General features: G+C 42.0%; 1 protein-coding gene across 1 annotated transcript; it reads right to left on the bottom strand.

The window, feature by feature from the left end:
* Positions 1–2,259: 2,259 nt before the first annotated feature.
* Positions 2,260–21,775, bottom strand: LOC100719486 (beta-microseminoprotein A1-like). Its single transcript, XM_003466054.5, has 4 exons — positions 21,693–21,775; positions 15,631–15,745; positions 14,647–14,752; positions 2,260–2,969 (listed from the first exon to the last, which is right to left on the bottom strand). The coding sequence occupies exons 2-4, from the start codon at positions 15,695–15,697 to the stop codon at positions 2,840–2,842; spliced, it is 303 nt and encodes a 100-aa protein (XP_003466102.1). The 5' UTR covers positions 15,698–15,745; positions 21,693–21,775; the 3' UTR covers positions 2,260–2,839.
* Positions 21,776–23,372: the final 1,597 nt, after the last annotated feature.

Below are 23,372 nucleotides of genomic sequence, written 5' to 3'. Positions count from 1 at the left end.
CAGCATGATGTGGCCAAGATAACCTCACAAGATTCTTATTGAGACCCATCACCTCCTTAATTTATCAGACTTTAACACAGCTAAGAGTTGTGGGATGTGTCTAAGGCCAAATCCAACATTCGATGAGGCAGTGGCTCCCCAACGAGGACTACCCCTAGTCAGATGATCTGCACTCTAGGGGAAGAGGGTGTACTACTTCTGCTTATGGTAGAAACTGTTTATGGATGAGGGTTTTGTGTGGAACAAGGACAAGTTACAGGTAACCAAATTGTATCACCAGATTCAACTTACAGGACACTAAATGGAACTGTGTTTTTCTGTACGAATGGCTTAAGTGCTTGGACCACATACAAAACGTACGTGTAAGAGTCCCTACCTCCTGACAATGCTAACACCATGGGTAAAAGCCTTTAAGGGGGGTCCTCAGTGCCAATACTTGTTCCCAAGACACCAGACATGATTCTGATGAGCTGCTGTGATCTCAGTGCTGGTGGGGCTAAGCATACCAGGGTACATCCGATTAGGAAATGGAGCATTAGTCCACTCAGAGGTGGGTCTCCAAAGACTTACTAGATTCACAAAAACATAAAACAGGATGTGACAGGAGTACGAAATATAATCAGGCAACTACATAATCAAATACGTTCTTCGGCAGAAGTAGTTTTACAAAATTGAAGAGGGCTCAATCTACATTTTATGGAACAAGGATAGCTCTGTGTGACCTTTGCGGGGAAAATGTTGCTTTTATGCAGACAGCTCTGGAGTCATAACAAAAACTTTAGATAAATTGGACCAGTGGGCCAAGAACCAAGAAAAGGATAATTGAAACAACTAAAAGTGATATAAACAGTTGCTCAGTTGAAATCTGGGGCTGGCTCAAAGATCATTGGACTCATGGTCCCAATAATGTCTTAATGTTGGTTCTCACTTTTGGACCATGCTTAATCCATTGGATAAAAAACAGGATCCAAAGTAGTGTAAATCAGGTACAAAAGACAATGTTCACTGAGACCACTGTATGTCTGCCCAATTATGAACCATCAAATATGGAGGTGGTTATGTCCTAGAAAGAAAACATGCCCTTGACGGGGAAATATGAGGGCAATGGTAATTCCATTTTGTTTCTTAGACTCCTCAAACATTTATCATTTCTTTCTGGCAAACATTTTCCATATTCTTTCTTCTACCCTCTGGAAATTACAGTGGATTATTGCTGTGATCCATCAACCTGCTATGGTATAACACACCAAACCCAAACACTCCCAGCTAAATGAAACTCATGTCCAATAAAATAACCTTACCAGCTCCCCTCTCTTCCCTGATTCCAGACCTTAAGACATTTTGACCCAAGAAAAGGAGTCAGGAGCCCACATCAAGGACAAGCAGTCTTGCACACATGGCTTTACTGGGGGGCAGGGCTCTGCCTATATTGAGACTTCAGCCTAAAGGTGTGAGCACTGATGAAGGGCCAAGACCCACACAGAAAAAGGAAAGCACTGAGCTTTCATGGATTTGCTGCTAAAGTTCAGCAATCTTCACTGGCCAGGAACAGTGACCCAAAAGATACTTCTTACACTCATGGACCACTTCTGGGAACGACTGAGTTACTATGGTAGCTGCTTTGACCAACCTGCACATATCCTGACCTGGTGCTCTGTTCTGCATCTTAGGATACGGTTGAAGGACTTTTAGATTCTTAGGCTGCTCTAGCTGTTGAGAGACCACTAGAGTGGACTCAAAAGAAAAAAGAGGAATAGAGGGCACATACTGGCTTGATCAGGCAGAGTTCGTATCATCTTTATATTAGTCACAAAATAAAACAAATAGTGTCAGCACCTCTCTTTACAGAGCTGACAGAACCTTACTCAGAGGCTAACCCAGCAGAGTGCAGACACAACATGAAGACAGGACACCAAGTCTTCTGACTCATTTTAATCACCCTTTATATTTTTCTAGGCTCAAGTATAGAGTCAGTGATTTCAGCAAAAGCAGCCTGTAGCTTTTTTTTTTTTCTTGTCTTTTTCCTTTTTATCAGTACCAGGGATCGAACTCACAACTGCCTGCTTGCAAGGCAGGCGCTTATGCCGCTGAGCTAAACCTCCAGCCCTTGTAGCTTTTGCAAAAGAGCATAGACCACTGCCACAATAAAACACACTTCAGGTCCATTGCTACAGAAATCAAGTGGGAACTTATGATGTATCACCCAGCTGTATGTCCTCTAAAATTAATGTTCAGTGAAATAACTCAGATACACAATCGTAAATGTCACATGGTTTCTTTTATATGAAAAAGCTTTATGCATATAATTATGAAAAAAAATCACATGACAGGAAAAGAGAGAAAAAAATTACATATTGGAATTGATTGGGTACAATTTATCTAAAAATGTACTTTGACTTAACACAATTCTTTTCCATTTTGTATGTTCTTTGGCTTCTTAGTCTGGTTCTGACACTGTGTATTGGGTTCCATCCAGGAGCCTCACTTGCTGTTCCTTTGTCACCACATTGCAAGACACAGGAGCGAAGACTGATGTGTGAGAAGCACAGAGGCGCTTGCGGTCCACAGGAGAGGGATGCAGATCACCAGCACAGTGCGGGAAATGTGGCTTAAATTTCATTTAAATTGATTTTGTCTCGTTAAATAAATGTGTGCTTTGTAACACGGGTCCAATCATAGCCAACATAATTGACAAATTACAAGAACACAAGTGTTTGCTCAAGAAAAGTATTTGCTCAAGAAAGAATTTTATTGCTGTGTATGATTACGAAGTCACAGAGTATCAGAGGCTACAGCATGAGGGTTGCTATCCTGGGAGCTCTAGGCCTGCAGGAGGAACTTATAATACCCACTTACGAACAACACAGGCCTTTCCTGGGTCCCGGTACTCCGTAACAGAATAGCTGCAGTTGTTCCTGTGGAAGGTGACACGGCACAGAATTTTGTCATAGTCCACAGGTACAGGAGCTCTGCCATGGAGACAAGACCAAGGTCTGTTAGAAGGACAGGGACACAGTCGCACCCCACTTCTGCCCAGACCAGCTCAGCCCGGGTGCAGCGCATACTCTAGCTGCAGCCCGCAGTCTAGGCCGGCAGCCCCAGAGCCAGGCCCCAGACTCCTGGGACTCTCTGTCCCGCAGAGTCACACAGACCCTGCACAGAGGGCAGGGGACATTCTGACAGGCCCAGGGCAGCTCTGCCACACACTGCAACTGTGAAGGCTTTTCCAGCCCAGTGCTCGCCACCCTCCCTGTTCAGGAAGTGGCCAGTGCTGTTGCTGGTAGAAAGTGGGAGGGAAGGCATGGCCACCTGCCATGGCCTCCAGTCACCACAAGTGTTTTTTTTTTTTTTAATTTTATTTAAAAGGAAAAAGAGAAAAACACAAAACAAAACAAAGCGGTGTAAGGGTACACGTAATACAGAACTACAAAAAAAAAAAAAAAAAAAAAAAAAAGACAGTAAGAAATCACCAGTTAATAGATTACATATTATCATCTTAGAAATAGTTGCTCAAATCACCAAGAGGAGCAAGCAGCCAGCAGGAAGAGGCTGATCCAACCGGGGTCACCTTCCCGGGAAAATCCATGACACACTCAGTGCCACCCCCAAGGGAGCACGGCTTAGGGCTCACCAGAGCTTGATGCTCATCCCATGCCCAGGGAACTGTACTGCCCAAAGTGGACATGAGGAGATAGCCCAGGGCCTCTGGGGACAATGTGTCCTTCCCAGCAGTGACCCTGGACTTCTGTTTTAACAAAAGAGGACTGTTCATCCAGCTCTCCAGGCACCCCAAGCAGTGTGGCTTCTCTGTGCTCAGTGCCCTGCAGGCAGGAGCTCTTGCAGCTCTTGGGGACCTAGAGAGGAAGGTGGCCAAACATCTGCTCATGGGGACTGGGGCACTGGAGAGTGGCCTGGGAGACGGGCATGGGAGACCCCATGGGAATGCCACCCGGTGAGTAGAAGCAAGCTCTGCCATTGTGCCATAGGGTCTACATCCTGGTTTAACCAACACTAGGGGATGGTTACTCAACAGAGGTAGACTACAAAATATTATAAATAAGTTTTTATGATGGAATATTAGATGTTAGACTATTAGATGGACCAATCTGACAGCATAATGGCACTTTAATGCTTTCTATCTACCACACAAGAGAAAAAGCATATAGAAAAGTAACAGAAAGAAGAGAAAATGAAGCCCTGGTGCGACTGTTTAGGCAGCAGAGTTACAGGTAATGTGTTTTTTTTTTTTTTTTTTTCTGTTTTCCTGCACTTTCCATTAGCTCCATACTTAGTGTTTTCCCTTGCAAATATAGAAAATGCCATTTCAACTTTCAAAGTAAATTTTTGAGGAGGTGGGAATGGAAAACTTAGCTACAGTGGGATACACCTCGATGGTTCCTCAGGAGTTAAATCACAGACCCACTTCCCAGTAATGCCACTTCCAGTATGGAGCCACCCACAGAAAAAAGCAGAGGCAGACACACGTGTGTGTTCCCAGCATCGCTATTCACTATTAGCAGAAGAGCAGGTGTCCCGATGTCTTTCACACACGAATGAGTGAACACAGAGGTGTAGGCGAAGTCCTGGCTGTCGCTCTGGGGTGATGGAAAGGAGCTCTGCCAGGCAGCAACAGGGCTCAACCGCCAGAAGTCCACGCATCAGACAAGCACCAGTGTGGCCGAGGCAGAGGTGGATCAAAGGATGCCCCGGGTGGACAGGAAGGAGGAGTGCAAGTCACAGCTGAAATGGTACACAGTTGTGGTCTGGAGTCAATTAAACAGTTTGGAAAATGCCTGGCCCCAGGGATACAGAGCCGTAATCCTGGCTTCCAGGGAAGCTGAGGTCATGAAGATTTCAAGTCAAGGCCAGCATGTAGGAAGCACTGGTCTCAATCAAAAGTATGAAAAAATAAAAGAAACAAATAAAAACTATTATAAATATTGTCCTGGGAATAACTAAAGTAGTAGGATACAAACTAATAAATAAAAATTAATATTATTCCAGTGTAACATCAGTGAATCCATCAAGAAGAGTTTAGAGAAAACAATTCCACTCTCACGACCTTCAAAACATTAAATATTTAGTAATCTTTCTAACCCAGGAAGTGAAAGATCTCTACAGGGAAAACTACTGCTTCCTGAATAAAAGCAACTGCAGAAAATGAGAAGATAGCACTTATTCTTGGACAGACAGAACCAACATTGTAAAAATAGTCAATTATTAAAATGATAAATAGCATACATCAATCAGTCAAAAAACCAACTGTATTTTCCACAGCACTAGAAGAAATAATCCTGAAATTTATATGAAAAGAAAGGATCCAAAGCAATAAAAGCAATTTCAGGCAACATGCGACTCAGGCAGGAAGCATCACAATCCAACATCTCAGGTTATATTACAAAGCTACAGACATTAAAAACAGCACGGTACTGGCACAAACACAAATGAAGGGAACAGAGCAGAATCAATCTCATGGATTAGGGGCCATCTATCTTTAACAAAAGGGCCCAAAGCACCTGCAACCAGAGCAAAATAACTTCTTTAACAAATGACACTGGGAAAACAGGTTTTCCATTGCAGAAGAGTAAGTCTAGACTAGACCTCTAACCCTGTACTAAACTAAATCAAAATGGATCAAAGAGCTAGATATTAAAATAGAAACATTGAATCTACATGAAAATAAAACAGTTAAAATTTTGAACTCAACAGGCATAGGCAAACACTCTGTGAATAGAACCCCAGTTATACAAGAAATTAATACCAAAAATGAACCAAGAGGACACCAACAAGGGAAACATTTCTCCACAGCAAAGGAAGTAAGTCACAGAGCGAAGTGACTACCCACAAAATGAAAAAAGAAAATTTCCAGCTACTCCCTGGTAGGAGACTAATATCTAGAATATAACAAGGACTCAAAAAATTAGATCCTCCAAAACAGAAGACCCAAAAAACAAAATGAACACTTCTAAGAAATGCAAGCACTGGTCATTAGAGAAATCCAAATCAACAACACTTACACCCCATTTTCTCCATAAAAAATGGATATCGTCAAGAACTCAAAAAATGACAAAGACTGATGAGGCTGTGGGGGGAAAGGTGCCCTTCTACAGTGTTGGTGGGGATGTAAACAAGGAAACCACGAAGGGAATGAGTATGCAGATTCCTCAAAAACTGCAATCAGGCATTCCATTTTACCCAGCCTGACCACACACAGGGTTCTCAACAGAAGAGTTAAAGATACCGTATCACGGTGACACATTTATGTCCATGGTCATAGCCGTGCATCTCACAACAGCTAAATCTTGCAAGTGTCCTACATGTCCACCAATAGGTAAGTACATAAAAACGTACTACTGAGCCAAAAAGATGGACAGATTTGAGCCACTTGTATAAAAAACAATGCACCTTGGGACCATATGCTACGCAAAATAACCAACTCAGAAAGTACCTGAAAATACAAATAATTTAAAGAGCAAAATAAAAGGTGATAAAAAAAATAAACAGGGCAGTAGACATTTTGCTGATGTGATGGGGATCTAGGGATGTACGGAGAAGGGAGAGGGGGGGAAAAGAAAAGCACCAAGATGAGCCATGTACACGTACCACTCCTTACAATGAACAGATTCAGTACGGATCACACACATGCACTAATAAAAACACAGTAACTGGGAAATACTGCTGATGGCTCCAGCATTTTAGTGTACTTATTAGCACTGAATTGTACTCCAAATTTTCATGTGACATACATATTTTGCTTCAATAGAACATTATTAACAATAAAGTACTATTTGCTTAAGGATACAAAATTTCTATAACTTCTTGCTAGGAAATAAACATGTCTCATTGTACCATCTATGTGTAGGACCAACTTGTTGGATGCAAGCTTTGTCACTGCATGCACCCTGAATTCCACTCAGTCCCAGCAGGAGAGAGGAAACAGTCCAAGGACACAGGGCAGTGCCATCACAGCATCAGGTAATCTGACACCCAGACACAGAGCCTGGTGACCTTCCTGCTGTGCCTCCCTCACTGCATTCTGAGAAATGGACCTGAGAGGGGCAAGCTCTGTGTAGAGCTGAGGCCAGGACACCTGCCTGCCCTGCCCAAGGAGCCTAAGCTGGACCTGAGACACCGGCACCTGGGCATCTGGGCGGTGTCCTGCAGAGCAGATCATAGGGCCAAATACTGTCCCAGAGATGATGAACCAAAGCACTCTGTGGTGTCCCCAAAATAAAAATAAAAAATCATGAGAAGATCAGATGTGGCATGAGGGGAGGAAACTCTAGGAGAGTGGGAGCTGGGTCTGCCCAGTGGGAGAAAATGAGCACCTGTCACCAGAGTGAGCGGCATGTCACAGGACAGGTTACATGACAGGAAAAGGTAAACAGAGACCAGATCCCTTTGTTCCCATCCTTGCCCTACTCTTAGACTTAGGGCATGTTCCATCCCCGCTGGTGAAGGAATAAATGCAGGATCTCATCTGGGTCCCACATCCACCTGGTTACAGTAAGGAAAATGAGGCTCAAAGAGACTGAGATAATCCGCCAGGACTCACAGCTACAGCACAAGGGGAAGCAGGTTCAGACTCAGACCACTGTGACTCCACCATCCAGGCGTGTGATGGGTGGGGATGAGTCTCAGTGATAGAGCACTTGCTTCCCACGAGTCCTGAGTTCATCCCCAAGACCACAACAGCAAAACGAAAGAAAACAAATGCTACCCCTGTTCATGGAACGCCCTGCACATCAGGGCAGGCTGAGAGGAAGCTTCAGATGGATGTGGGGATGGGAGTGGGTGGCTGCTGTGAATGAGGCTGCTACTATCTGTACTCTGTCCACTCAGTAGCTGCTCATCAACATCCACAGAAGCTCAGCAAAAAGCATCTACAGAATCCCCGAGCTGTCTTGGTATCAACTTGAACAATGAAGGGACACAGGGTTATGGGACAAGACACACTGCACAGTGTCCCTGACAGCTCTCCTTCTTGCCTCTGCTGGTTCTAGGAAACCTGGAACAGCACTCCTGATCTAGCAAACCTAGAAGGTCAAGGCGACACTGGCCATCAGGCCAGCTTCTAGAACAGCACCGGATCACCTCGTATGCTTTCTTCTCTAAGGAACCTACTATGTACATATGGTTTTTCACAATGAAAACATTGACAAGTTTTGAAAGTACCTAGAGAGCAGTAAAATGAGGTGGAAGCAAGTCAATTCATCTACAGGTGAATTTATAGCATGATGTGGTCGCCCCATGTGGAGCAGCATTTTGGAACTCCAAGGAAAAAGCACATTATAACTGCAGCACAGATAATCTTGAAGATATCATGCTAGGTTCAGTAAAGTCATTTCAGCAGGCAAAGATGTCACAGATGCAGGCACACGAGGCTGTAGGACAGTGGCATTTGGAGATGCAGAAAGCAGAGGGTGGTGGCAGGGGCTGGGGCCGGAGGGAGGGGTGAGCTCTGGATGGGTGCTGACTTTTTGAGGTCTCAGGGAATGAGTGTTGAGAGGCTGCACAGCAGTGTGAGTGTACCTGGTGCAAATGAACTATAAAATTATGGTTAATGTTTGCAAAGTGTTTATGTCATGTCAGTTACAGGACAGTGAAGTAACCCCCCACACCCACTCCCCACACACCACATCCAGATGAACCCTCATGTAAACGGTGGCTTCAGTGGTGAAGAGGAAGAGCTGTGGCCTCTCCTGTGGGTGCTGACTGTGGGCAGCCTGTGCAGAGTAGGGAGAGGAGACAGGTAGGAAGTATGTGAATATCTTCTCTCTTTTGATCTTAATCTTAAAACAACTGTGCAGGCAAGATCCTGGCACCACACTGGAGGTATAGCCCAGTTAGCTGCACAGTAGAGGCCCTGAACTATTCTCATCCAGGCGCAAAGCCCCATGCTATATTCCAGGAGTGCATCCTGGCTAGCTGTCTGGAGGTTCTGAACTCCACTTAGCCAGGCGCAAGGCCCCAGCACCAAACTCTGGGGGAGCTTCCTGCATAGATCTGAGCTCTGCCCAGCCCAACATCCCAGTACAGTCTATCAAGGGAACACTCAGCCAGCCTCACTGATTACAGAGGTACTGAGCCCTGCCCAGCCCAGAGACGCAGAGCCACCCATCAGGCAGTGACCAACCTGCCTGACAGGTCCCGAAGATTCTGAGCTCTGCCCATCACAGCACAAGGCTCCAGTGCCATAGTTCAGGGGTGTGCCTGAGCTAGTCTCACAGATATTTGAAGGATCAAAGATCTGTCCAGTGCAATATTCCAGTTCAATCAGGAAGGTGCCTGGTCAGCCACACAGGTCTCAGAGGAAAATGACAAAACAAAAGAGCAAGATGCAGACTCAGTCCTCCAGCCCACTGAGAACAAACCCAGGAGACACTGAAATAGAAGACAATGGAAATCATACAACTGAACTTTCTGAGACAATAGCAACTGAAGTAAAGAAACAACTCCATAAAGTGACAGAGGAAATCAGATCAGAACCTCTCCCAGGTAAAAAAAAATAACTGACAAACATTACAAAAGAAAGATCTAGCTAAAAAAATAGAGCAACATAAGAAAATGGTGCAAACCTTGAATGAACAATGTAAGACATGACTAGAATGCATGAAATAGATTCAAAGGGATATTCAGGAAATTAAAAATTCCACTGAAAGCAGGAAAAACTGCTTGAATGAAGCTGAAGCTAGACTCTCAGACTTCGAAGACAGGAGGGCAGCTTATGATCATGAAAGAAAAGATGGAAACAACAATTCAACAGCTCTTACAGATGATGCAAAGAGAAACAATGTAAGACTGATAAGGGTCAATGAAAGCGGGGGTCGACACAAATGACATAAGAAGACTATTTACAGAAATATAGAAAAAAGTGTTCCAAACATGGGTAAAGAATCTGATATTCAGATAATTGAGACACCTAGAACCCCAATTAGCTATAATCAAAATAAAACTTCCTCAGACATATAATAACTAGGATCTCAGAAATTCAGCACAAGAACAGAATACTAAAGACTGTCAGAGAAAAGAAACAGATCACCTAAGAAGGAAAGCCTATCAAAATCACAGCAGACTTCTCAACACAAACCTTAAGTCACGAAAAGTTTGAAGTGAAGTATTTCAAGTCCCGAAAGAAAACAATTTCCAACCCAGATTGATGTGCCCTGCAAAACTATCTTTGAAAACTGATGAGAAATAAGATACTTTCATGCCAAAGAACAACTGAAAGAAATTCATGGCCACTAAACCAACACTACTGAAAGATACTCTAGGAAGAGAGAAATATAACTACAATTCCAAGAACAACAGAAGGAAACCACTAGTCAGGGCAACAATTAAGCAGAAAAAGTAGAAAACCAACAACAGAAATATAACATGACAGAGATAAGTCAATACATATCAGATATATATATTGATATATATATATCAATGTAAATGGTCTCAACTCACCAATAAAAAGAAAGACTGGCAACGTGGATTAAGAAACAAAATCCAACAATATGCTGTGTACAAGAAACACATTTAATGCAAAACGAAATTCATAGACTAAAAGTCAAAGGATGGAAAACAATACTCCATGTGGCAGGAATCTTGGAAAAAGCAGGAGTAGCTATTCTGTTTACAGATACTATGAACCTCTAGAATGATCAAAAGAGATAACGAATCTCACTTGTTAGGGGAAAGCCTGAAGAGGAAGAGATTACAACCATATATATATATATATATATATATATATATATATATATATATATGCACTAAATACAGAAGCACTCAACTACGTAAAACAAATCTTAGTAGACATGAAAAATTAATCAGCAGTACAGTTATAACAGAGGACCTTAACACCCCATTGTCACAGAGACAGATCAACCAAACAAAAAAATCAGCAAAGAAATAATAGAACTGAATCAAACTTGTGAACAAATGGACCTTAGTAGATGTGTACCAAGTATTCTACCCAACAACATCAGAGTACATGTTCTTGTCAGCTGCACATGGGTCATTCTCTAAAATATATACCAGCCCAAAGAATATGCTTAAGTAATGAAATAATCCCATGTATATTATCTGATCATAGTACAATAAAAATGGAAATTAATGACAAAAAAACCCACAAGAAGCCCATAAACACATGGAAATTAAATAACACTCTCCTAAACAACCAATGGGTCACAAAAGAAATTAAACAATATCTACAACTGAACAAAAATGCAAATATAACTTATCAGAACCTGTGGGATACAATGAAAGCAGTCCTCAGAGGAAAGTTGTAACAGTAAACAACCACATCAGGAAAATGGAATGAACACAAGTAAACAACCTAATTCTGCACCTCAGACTTCTATAAAAAGAAGAGCAAGTCAAGTACAAAACAAAAAGGAAGGAAATTATAAAAATCAGAGCAAAAATTAATGCAATTGAAACTAAGAAAACAATACAAGAATTAATGAAGAGTTGATTCTTTGAAATAAATAAAATTGATAAACCTCTAGCCAACCTTATCAAAAAGAAAAAGAAAAAACTCAAATCCACACAGTAAGAGATTAAAAGGGTGAAATCAATATAGACACTGTAAAAAATACAAAAGATCATCAATACCTACTTCAAAAACCTTTACTCTCATAGGTTTGATAACACAGAAAAAATGGACAGATTCCTAGAAACATATGAATTAACAACGCTGGATCAAGAAGACGTAAAACTGCTAAGTAACCTAATTCAATTAATGAAATTGAAAATGTAATTAGAACTTTACCAACAAATAAAGCCAAGGTCCTGATGGATTCACTGCAGAATTCTACAAGAAATTTAGGAAAGACTTAATGCCAACAATCGTCAAACTCTTCAATGAAATTGGAAGGAAAGCAAGTCTCCCTAATTCACTCCTGGAAGCAAGTATTACCCCAATACCAAAACCACAGAAAGACCCAACCAAAGAAGAGAACTACAGGCCAATCTCCCTAATGAACACTGATGCAAAGATCCTCAATAAAATACTGGTAAACAGAATACAATAAGTCATCAGGAAAGTTATACACCACGATCAAGTGGGATTCAGTCCAGGAATGCAGGGATGGCTCAATATCTGCAGATCAATCAACTTAATACACCACAGCAACAGAGTCAAAGACAAGAATCACATGGTCATCTGTATAGATGCCGAAGCTTTCAACAAAATCCAACACTCAATTCATGATAAAACCCTATGTAAAATCAGAATATGTGACCTTTACCTCAATGTGTTAAAAGCCACATATGGTAAACCAACAGCCAACATCTCACTAAATGGACAAAAATTGAAAACTTTCAACCTAAAATCAGGAACAAGACAGGATTCCATTATTACCACTATATAGTTCTGGAAACATTAGCCAGGATAATTAGACAAGAGAGAGAAAAGAATAAGAACAGAAAAGAAAGAAGTTAAACTATCATTATTTGCAGATGATATGGTATTCTACATAGAAGACCCCCAAAACTCCATGGAAAGGCTGCTAGCTATAATTACCAAATTCAGTAATGTAGCTGGATACAAAGTCAGGACCCAAAATTCAATAGCATTCCTGTAACAAACAACAAGCTCACTGAGAGAAATAAAGGAAACCACAACCTTTTACTATAGCATCCAAAAAAATGAAATACTTAGGAATCAGTCTAACAAAGGAAGTAAAAGATCTACACAATGAAAATTATATTACTCTGAAAAAAGAAATCAAAGACGATTTCAGAAAATGAAAGATATTCCCTGTTTATGGATAGGAAGAACAAGCATTGTGAAAATGGGCATTCTCCCAAAATTGTTATACAGATTTAATGTAATTCCAATCAAAATACCATTAGCATACCTCACAGATCTAGAGAAATTGTTCCTAAAATTCATCTGGAACCAGAAGAGACCTAGACTAGTAAAGGCAATTCTGGGCAACAAAGATAAGGCAGCAGGCATCACAATCCCAACTTCAAATTATACTACAAAGCTACTATAATAAAATCAGCATGGTACTGGAATAAAACAAGAGCTGACGATCAATAAAATGGGTCAGAAGATACAGTCACAACTACAAAAACACTAAGCCACCTTATCTTCAACAAAGGGGCCAAAGATGTTCACTGGAAAAAAGATAGCATCTTTAATAAGTTGTGCTAGAAAAACTGGCTTTCCATACACTGAAAACTGAAACTAGACCCATGCCTATTACCATGCATTAAAATAAAAGTCAAAATGGATCAAAGATCTAAATATCAAAACACAAAGACTAAACCTGCTGGAAGACAAGTAGGTGGAAATCTTGATGACATAGGGGTAGGCAGGGAATTCATGGGCAAAGATCAAGTTGCACGGGAAGTACTTCCCAGAATCAACAACTGGGATCTCATCTTATTAAAACATTTTTGCATGTCAAAAGAAATCTCCAGCAGAGTGAAAAGAAACCCATGAAGTGGGAAAAAAATATCTTAGCCAACTGTCCCTGAGACAAAGGACTTTTATCTACAACATATAAAGAAATGAAAAACATGAGGCCCCCAAAATGCAAAGACTCCATCCAAAAATGGGCATCTGAGATGAATACACAGTTCCCAGATGAAGAAATACAAATGCAAATAAATATATGAAAAAATGTTCAATAATATTGGTCACTAGAGAAATGCAAATTAAAACACTAAGATTCTATCTCACCCAGAAGAATGGCTATTATCAAGAAATCAACGAATAACAAATGCTGGAGAGGCTGTGGGGAAAACGGAACTCTTCTCCACTGTCGATGGGAATGTAGGCTGGCGCAACCACTGTGGAAATCAGTGTGGGGAGTCCTCAAAAATCTAGGATAGAGATTTCATTTGACTGAGCTATCCTATATCTGGGCATTTTCCCAGAAGAACTGGAAACATACCACAGTGAAATATGTGCACCCATGTTTATAGCCGCACAATTTGTAAAAGTAAAATCTTGGACACAACCCAAGTGCCCATCAATCAAGGAATGGATACAAAAGACCCGTGGTATTTTTATACAGTGGAGTACTACACAGCTATAAAGAAAGCTTGTATCAAGGCTTTTATAGTTAGACACAACTTGAGACCATACAAGTAAAATAAAATCAAACTCACATGTGTAAAAATACTGCATTTGTTCCTGTTGTAAGAAACTGAAAAACTGAGTAAGATCCAAAATCTGTAATAAATACTGTGTAAGGATAAGAAATTGCCCAGAGGGTAAAAGTACCTGGGATAAGGTAAAGGGGAAAGAAAAAGGACATAAATTTGTGTACGTGGACATAGATAGCTAAGATGACTATATTACTAATTTTATTAGCTCTTGGAAAAGAACAGCTGATACTCATGATTAGATCAGTTTTACAGGTCTATATCTGATAATCTAAGCAACCCTTTTGAAGGTAACAATATAGAATACTACAACCATTATTAAATTCCTATCATCTTGTTTTGAAAAGCTGTACTGGTATTGTTTGGGTTTGTTACTGTTGGTTTGCTTCTTTTGCCCTTTTTCTTTCTTTTCATAAATAAATGAAACAGCTGCCCAAGCACGGCCTATGAGCAGATGCAAGCACGGCTCTGTCATGAGGGAGGGCTACTCTTCCCAGACAGCCAGGGCCCTCTCGGCCACCACGGCCTCTGACTCACAATTTACAGCAGCTTATTTCATTTTCTTCACAGTAACAGTCATCACAGTGGAAAGTCCTCCAAGATGATTTCAAGGGGTGTGTGACTCCATAAAGATCCTTGCATTCTGAAACAAAGCACAGGTCATGGCAGTGGAGTCCTCGCACACGCAATAGTGACATGCCCACGAGGACACAGAGGTCAGCCCCTGGCCTTCTGACAGACTTTATGTGAGGCATCTAAGTGCTTCTCTAGTCACCCATGGCTAAAGTCCAGTACTGTAGAGTCCCAGGTCCCGGTAACATTTACAAAAGCAAACTCAGGTCCTCCCAGATTTTATTACAGCACAGACACACAGGGAGCTACTGAGGCCCTCTGGGTGAATCACTGGTGCCTCATGGTATGGGGGCCACCTTTCTCCTGGAGTATCTCTGTATAACAAACACCTCACTCCTATGCTTGCTTTGATTTTCATTACGGTTCGCAATTCTGGGTGCACCTGTGAACATCTTGAGGTCTTAAAAAGCGTTTATTGGACAGGTGCAGCTGAGAGGAAGATCTCATGTGCATTACACAGGAGAGCCTACGGTCCATCCACAGCACCAGAGCAAGCAAACAAGAGAAACAATGCAGGACACAGACACAAGTGTATGGTGGGCCTCAGCCCAGGACACTGGAACCAGGATCTCTGGGATGGGCTCATGCAGCCATGCTTCCAGAACTCTCTCCAAGTACCTCAGGTCCCTAAATCAGCACCTACGGGTTAACAGGGCTCCCCTGGATGTGGCATGCACACCAAAGCATGAATGGACAGATGTGGCAGTCAATCAAGGAGCTGTTGCTATGTGGAGCTCTCACTCCAGAGAGTCTAATTTAAATGATGGTCAAAAATTTGACTCTTTCTGTTATCTGCTCTCTCTCTTCCCTCTGTCAATTCAAACTTCTTCACCTGCAAAAAGTTCCTTTCTACCAGGCCATGGTTCATAAGAAATGTGAAAAACTTACCAGTCCGGGAACCATCTGGAACTTTCTCCAAAGGTATGACATAGCATTCAGCATTGCATATAGTCATGAAGGTGGCCAGAACCAGGAGACTGCCAAGGAGAATTCTCTGTAATGTCTGGAAAGTCAGAAAGGAGAGTGAGTGTATTATGGACTGAGGGTCACACACAGAGCTCCCTGCAGTGCTGTGGCCAAGTGATTCTGAATGTGTAAGTTCTTTCTGCTGATGACCCATCCAGGCAAGCGGAACACATCCACTAAGAAAAGCAACAGACAAAATTAAACGTATGTTACAAATCCCAGGACCACAATGACCACGTGCTTTCTTTTCACACAGGGAGTTTGGGAAACCCTCAGGATTAGGTGGATTTGGGGCTGTTTTGCAGAATACACATAACTTAAAGGACAGAAATGCAAGAGGGGGAGAAAGGTTTTACATACAAGCAGTTCAACATGAACAGACACACAGAGGTCAAGAAAATGCATCTGGAGACTACCTAGCACTGAGTTAGCTGGAGACGTGACTGGAAGACAGCTTAGCCATCGCTTCAAACACACACCACAACACTCAGCATTTCATTTGTTTCAGATGGCTCAGGCCTTTGTGCTTTTTTCAATTTTGAACTTTTTGTAGTTCTGAGTATCAAACCCAGCACCTAAGCACTCCACCCCTGAGCTGCACCCTGCCCTGATAAAGACCTCACGGATGGCGGCCAGGACACGCAGTTATTCTAAAGTGGAACTGGCGGACAAGGCCACAAGCACATTGCCTGTGTTATCTTTCTGGTGTGAGTGACTCTGAAATGCACAATCAGGTCTCAGTGCGGCGTTCAGAGGGACCCTCTAGAATGGAAGCGGGGGTGAGGATGGCTCAGCTTGTAGTTAATGAAACAAAGGTCCCCGCAGCAGGACACTGCTGATGTAAGAGCAGAAGGAGAACCGCGGAGGAGACAGGCCCCCACGGAGTGTTTCCCAGTGACGATGGATGTGCCTTCTACGTAGTGAAACACGGTTCTTTAGAAGCCAGGACATTATCTTTGATAAGTGACTGTTCAATAAATGGTATTAGAAAAAACAGTGACTTAGGAAGAAATACATTAACTGTCTTTCAGTCCCCACCATGAAATAAAGTCCACAAGGCTTTTCTTTGTACTTGGAGCCTCCTTCTGTCACAGTCACTCAGCCATTGGTGTTTTGGGACTGTCACCAAATCTCCATTCTCCTGATGCCCTCTGTGGCCTGGGGACAGCTCTGGTGCTGGATCTACCACGTCCTGCACTGGGGCTGGAGCATCCAGAGACACAGAGCTGAGAGCCTGGGTGGCCAGTCCTTCTCCCCTGACCTCACGTCTCACCACAGCTGCCAACCCAGTGTCACTTCGAGGACACTGACACTGCTGCTAGGTCCCTTGGAGCTGAGTGGCCACAGGGAAAGGGGGCTCAGATGGGACAGAGACTATATATGGAGTCACTGAGGTCTCTGTAGGCTTTGCCGAGGCAGCTGCACCCCTGCTAAGTCATCATGGGCTTCTGCTCAGGGCAGCGTGTGCTCATGCCACACAGGGACCTTCCCAGTCCTCAGTGCCATGTGTAGAGTTTGGAGAGAGGTTGCTCAGGGTGTTATACAGGTAAAACTAAGATTATATAAGATATCATAGGATAGGTAAGGTTGTTATTTAAAGAATAAAAATTGTTTCACTTTGTAAAGGTCATTACAACTTAGATGGTAATTTTTGAAAAGATACCAGATTTGGAAAACAATATGATTATATGAAGAATTTCTATACACACAGAAAAAAACGTGTCTTTACAGAAAAAAAGGAAGGAAACTAGGGGGGCATTTCACATACAGTGACAGAACTAGAAATGACAAACAGGACAGTTCACCTAAGTAGTAACAAGAATGTCCATATGTTTATGATAATATGAAATCCCATGTGATGGCCAGAAACATCGTGTCAATTACCATGCCACAGGGAACCGGAAGTATTTAAGGGAAATAGGTGCCCAGATCATCTATGTGGGCAGTGTCCTGGAGTTTCCTGCATGTGAACTTTGTTTCACAGTTTGTAACATTTGAACCCCCATTTGTACTTCTGAGATTGGATCCCAAAGAGCAAAGCAGACACACAAAGATAGACTCCCCTACCCAGAGATGCTGGATGAAGTAGAAAAATGGGAAACCACAGTGTACCAGGACACAGGTGCCTGAGAACATCGGGACCCAGGAAGCGACCCGGGAGGATGACAGGTGAGGAAGGAGAAACCACCTGAGCCAGCGATCTCTATGTTTCACTCGGTGACACAGAGCCAGGTGCAAATCGCCCCTGGTGGTACAACTGCTGTGTAAAGACAGAGAGGTTCACACACAGACTGCAGCCGGGGGCAAGTCTGAGGAAGGCATTTGCGGGGAGATACAATGAGAACACTTTTGGTCTCTAGACCTCTCATTTTCCACAATCAAATGCATTAGATGCACAACCATAAGAAACAAATGAATCGTTTAACATTAAAACAAAACAAAACCTCACTACATTTAGCAAGAGCAGGACTTGGAGCTCCACTTCCTCCTTGTGCCATTTCCTTTTGTGTAATTCTCAGTTCAAAGCACAGTGGGACTCTCCAATCTTCCAAAATGCTCAGCTTTGCTGTCCCAATTACTGCTCCCCACTTAAAGCAAGGGATCATTTAGGCCTTTGGGGATTCGTATTCTGAGGCAGAGATGCACATTTGAGGGCTAGAAGATGAAATCCAAATTTGCTAGCAAGAGAAATAAAATTGTTTTCTTCAGATTACTCACTCGACAATAACTCAGCAATAGCCTTCCATGGTCCCTGCCTTTATCTCTCTCCTCTACATCTACCTCTCTGTCCTTTCTCTTCCCTCTGTGAAGCTGTTTCTTGCCTGAAAAAAAAAAAATCTCCTCTGTGGTTGGGCATCAAATTTCCCAGAGAGCTAATACTTAACATGCAATCTCAGGTAGCCTGGACACAGACATGGCAGGTGTCCTGTATCTTGACCTCCTCTCTCGGACCTCATCCAAAGGAAAACTGACTAAAGCAAGGCTGCGTACCCTGGGAGTCTGGAAAAGAGGAGGCTGTGAGGTTCTGCCTCAGTAGTGTGCAGGCTCAGATGCAAGGTCCTGATCATGCTGCTGCTGCTGCTGCTGCTGCAGATCTGAGTGGAAAGGCTCCAAAGTCTCTTTCCTACACTAAATTCCTTCCTGTCACCCACTTTTCTCCCATTTTATCTTCTTCCTTTATTTTGGATCCTGAGCACTGATGTGGGATAATCTGCTTGGGATAATGCAGGCAGGAGTGGCTTTGTGAGCCCTTTCCAAGTAACAAGGCCTCATGTCCAGCCTCGTGGTAAGACTGAGTAGCTCCTGACCCATGTGAATTCTGTTTCGTTAGATATATCCCTGCTCCTGGAAGACTCTTATTCTCCAAGTCCTTTCTGATAGACCCTCTCTGACTGTCACAGTCATCCTGCCCAGTGGCTGTTTCCTCCCCCTTGCCATTTGCAAACCTCAGAGCAGCACAGGAAATTCCTTGACTGGCCAGAGACAAAAATATGTCAAGAAAGATTAAATACTAAAAAGAGGTCTGCAGACCTTTTATAGATGCAGAAATGAGTTTCTTCCTTAAAAATGATGCACCAAAAAGGGCCCCAGGAATGAGTTCTAAAACTGCTGACCACTGCTCTGGTACCCGTGCAGACCAGAGAACTCCCAGAGGAGCCTGTTGTCTGCATCTTTCAAAGACACTCAGCTGACGCTACCAGACAGGTGCAGCTGGAATCCCCTAGCCTGCACTGAGGCAGGCCTACGACCTGTCTCAGCTTCCCCAGTTTTGTGATAGGAAGAGCATGGCAGTCCCTTCCCTCTTCCAGCCTCAGTTTTCCTATCTGTAAAATTATTTTTTAATTTCATCTCTGAAATCCTATTTCATTTCACAAGTCACTCATGACAGGCTCAATATTCGCAGGAAATATAAAACCATCTGCATCTCAAGACGATAAAAATAGCATTAATTTCATTATTTTTTCCAATTCAGATTTTCATTCTGTTCTACACATTGAATTGCAAGCAATATGCAAAAGATTAAAAACAATATTGTATTTACCAATAAATGCTATGCAGAAAAATGAACATTTATAGCATATAAAAAAGGAACATATACTTTTTACATTTTCAGGCCTTTGTGTATAAAATCCGATACATATGACTGTGACACAGATGCTGTATCTTTGAGCTACACCTCAACCCAATTACCTACCATTGTGGAGAGCAGAACTCCATCCAGGCAGATGCCCTCAAGAGCACAGACACTCAGCATTTATACAGCAGAAGGTCAACCACACCTTCTTGGAAAGGTAACCGGCCAAAAACTGAATGTACACAGAATGTATGCTTATTATCTGGAAACTGTGTTTGCAGACAATTTATGAGTTTTTCATATATCAGATGTACAGGTAATTATGTATTTAACCTGCTCCACAATCATGATATGTCTTTTTCCTTGAACTTAAGAGAGATGAAAAGGAAGGAATGGTTCTTTATTGGCTTTAATCCTATGCCTGGCAGAATTGCTTTTGCTATTCTAGGTCTCTTCTGGTTCCAGATGAACTTCAGTAACATATTTCTCTAGTTCTCTGAGCTATGCTAATGATATTTTGATTGGGATTGCATTAAATATTTACAACAGTTTGGGGAGTACTGCCATTTTCACTATGTTGGTTCTTCATATCCATGAGCAAAGAATATCTCTCCATTTTCTGATATCTTCTTCGATCATCTTTTTCAGAGAACTATAGTTTTCAATGTAGAGATATCTTACTTCCTTCATTAGATTGATTCCTAAGTATTTCTCTCTTTTTTTGACACTATTGTGAAGGGCTTTGTTTCCTTAATTTCCCACTCAGTAACTTTATTATTTGTGTAGTGGAATGCTATTTATTGACTTTTATATCTAGTTATTATATCTGAACCTAGTTATTATATCTAGAAGTTTTCTGGAAGGCCTAATGCCATCACTTCTCAAACTCTTTAAAAGAATTGAAAGTGAAGCAATACTCCAAAACTCATTCCTGGAAGCAAGTATTACCCTGGTATCAGAAGCAGAGAAGGATCCAATCAAAAAAGAACTACGGTACTACAGATGCAAAAATCCTCAATAAGACACTGGCAACAGAGTGCAGCAAATCATCAGGAAGATTATACACCATGACCAAGTAGGATTCATCCCAAGGATGCAGGGATGATTCTACATGTACAAATCAATAAATGGAACACTGCAAAAAAATAAATAAATAAAAAGGACAAAAATCATGTAATCTTCTCAACAGATGCGGAAAAAGCATTTAACAAAACCCAACACCTATTCACGATTTAAAAAAAAAAAATACCCTACAGAAAATTGGTATTTATCTCAGTCTGACAAAAGCCATCTGTGAGAAAGCAACTGCTAGTTTCACTCTGAATGGTCAAACACTGAAAGTTTTCACTCTAGGATCAGGAATAAGACACGGATGCACACTATCACCCCTCCTGTTCAACACAGTTCTGGACAATGGCCAGAGGAATGAGACAAGAGAAAGAAATAAAATGAATCAAAACAGGAACCGAAACAGTTAAATTAACATTACTTGCAGATGACATGACACTCTACATAAAAGATGCCCAAGACTCTAAGCAGTAGCTAGCAAAAATTGCTTTGCATTCTGTGGGCTGCCTCTTCACCTTGTCTTTGGTTTCTTCTGCTGTGCAAAAGCTTTTTAATACGATGCGATCCCAGTTGTCGATTCTTTGTACTATTTCCTGTGTGGTGGCTGTTTTGTTCATAAAGTCTCTGCTTACCCCTGCGTCCCAGGAATTTTACCTACTTGGAGGAAAAGGAGCCTGAGACTCGTCCCAAGTGGAAGCGCAGCCCAGCGGAGACGCTGCCTATGCGGGGCGAGAAAGGACGCGGAGGCGCTCTACCCCGGCAGAAGGGGTACAGGCTACTGAGCAGAGAGGGGAACTGCAACCGGGAGAAGCGCTTCCGACAGGCGCTGGCCAGATCTTACCCATTTCTCCGCAGGTCCGTGGCTCCTCGGGGCGGGCGGAAGTCCACCACCCTCATCCGCTCCGGCACACCCCTCCGTATCCGGGCAGCGTCAGGGTGCGCCACTCCGGTAGTTCCGGCAGGAACAGCAGCCCAAGCCCCGCAGGTTCCGCGGAGGAGGAAGAAAGATTGAGCCCTACAGTTCCATGAACCCCGACAGACTGAAAGCTACAGAAGATTGGAAGAGATGGTCTTTCTCTCTGTTGAATAAAATCCATCCATGACAAACCAACAGCAATATCATTCTAAGTGAAAAAAACGAAAAGCTTTCACTCTGAAGTCATGAAAAAGACAAGGATCCCACTATCACCACTCTTAAATGAAATAAATCAGATACACATCTTTATGTTATGGATTTTTTTTGGTACCAGGTATCAAACTCACAACCTCATGCTTGCCAGGCAGGCACTGTGCCTCTGAGCTATATCTCTGGCCCCTACACTTATTTAAATACTGCATCATTTCTCTGGTGTGAGAAACTGGAAGTGTAAGGAAGGATCAAAATATATAACAGATACTGGGAAATGGGAAGAAAATATTCAAATAGAATGGGTAACAAGAAAATGGGAAGGGAAAAAGAAAGAAGAGACAAGAAAAAAGCATAGAAGGAAAAAATGGAAACAAAGCTTTTGTAAGTAAAAAACGAAAGGGAGTGAAGGGAGGAGAGGGGAATAGGAAAAAAGAAACAAGACCTATGTACAGGTACAGATTCCCTATGGTGAGTGTGATCATTATGTATATCTAAAATGTACCAATAAACCAAATTAAAAATAAAAATTAAAAACAATTTTATCTACTTTATCTTCCAGTAGATTGATTCTGTTTCAATATTTATTTATTTGGTACCAGGGATCAAACTCATGACTGTGTGCTTTCCAGAAAGGCACTTATGCTGCTGAGCTAAATCCCTGGCTCTGTTTCAATATTTAGACTTCTCCATTTTTTAGTTTACAGTAGGATGAGAGATAAGAGTACAGGTTTAATCTTTGGCATGTGGAAAGTCAGTTTTTCCTCCACCATTCATTAAAGAGGCTATCTTTCTCCCAGTGAAAGAGTTTGGCCCATTTGTCACACATAACGCAGTTGAGTGTTTTTGGAGCTGTTTTTGAATCTTCTATTCTGTTGAATTGATTGTCAGGTCTATTTGCTTTTTATTTTTTTCCAGACCCATGCTGTTTTATCCCAGTACCTTTGTAATATGACTTCAAATCAGGGATTGTGATGTCCCATGCCTTGCCTTTTTGGTCGAGAATTGCTTCTGCTCTTCTAGATCTTTTTTGATTCCATGTGAATTTTAGGATTGTTTTCTCCAGTTGTGGGGTATGCTGTTTTAATTGGGGTTGCATTAGATCTGTATGACAGTTTTGGAAGCATGGTCATTTTCACTGCATTTGTTCTACCTACTCAAGAACGGAAGATGTCTTCCTATTTTCTGATATCCTCTTCAATCTCCTTTTCTAGAGTGTTGTAGTTTTCAGTCATCTTTCACTTCCAATGTTAGAATGATTTCTACGTATTTTATTTTTATGCTATTGTGAAAGGTGTGGTTTCCCTAAGTTTTCTCTCAGTGAGTTTGCTATTCATATACAGGAATGCTACTGGCTTTTGAGTAAGTATCAGTTTTATATCTTGCTATGTTGCC

The sequence above is a fragment of the Cavia porcellus genome, unplaced genomic scaffold (assembly GCF_034190915.1).
Source record: "Cavia porcellus strain 051 isolate PalLab524CR breed Dunkin Hartley unplaced genomic scaffold, mCavPor4.1 scaffold_23, whole genome shotgun sequence".
NCBI classification, from domain to species: Eukaryota; Metazoa; Chordata; class Mammalia; order Rodentia; family Caviidae; genus Cavia; species Cavia porcellus.
This window is presented reverse-complemented; position numbering and strand designations above follow the sequence as displayed.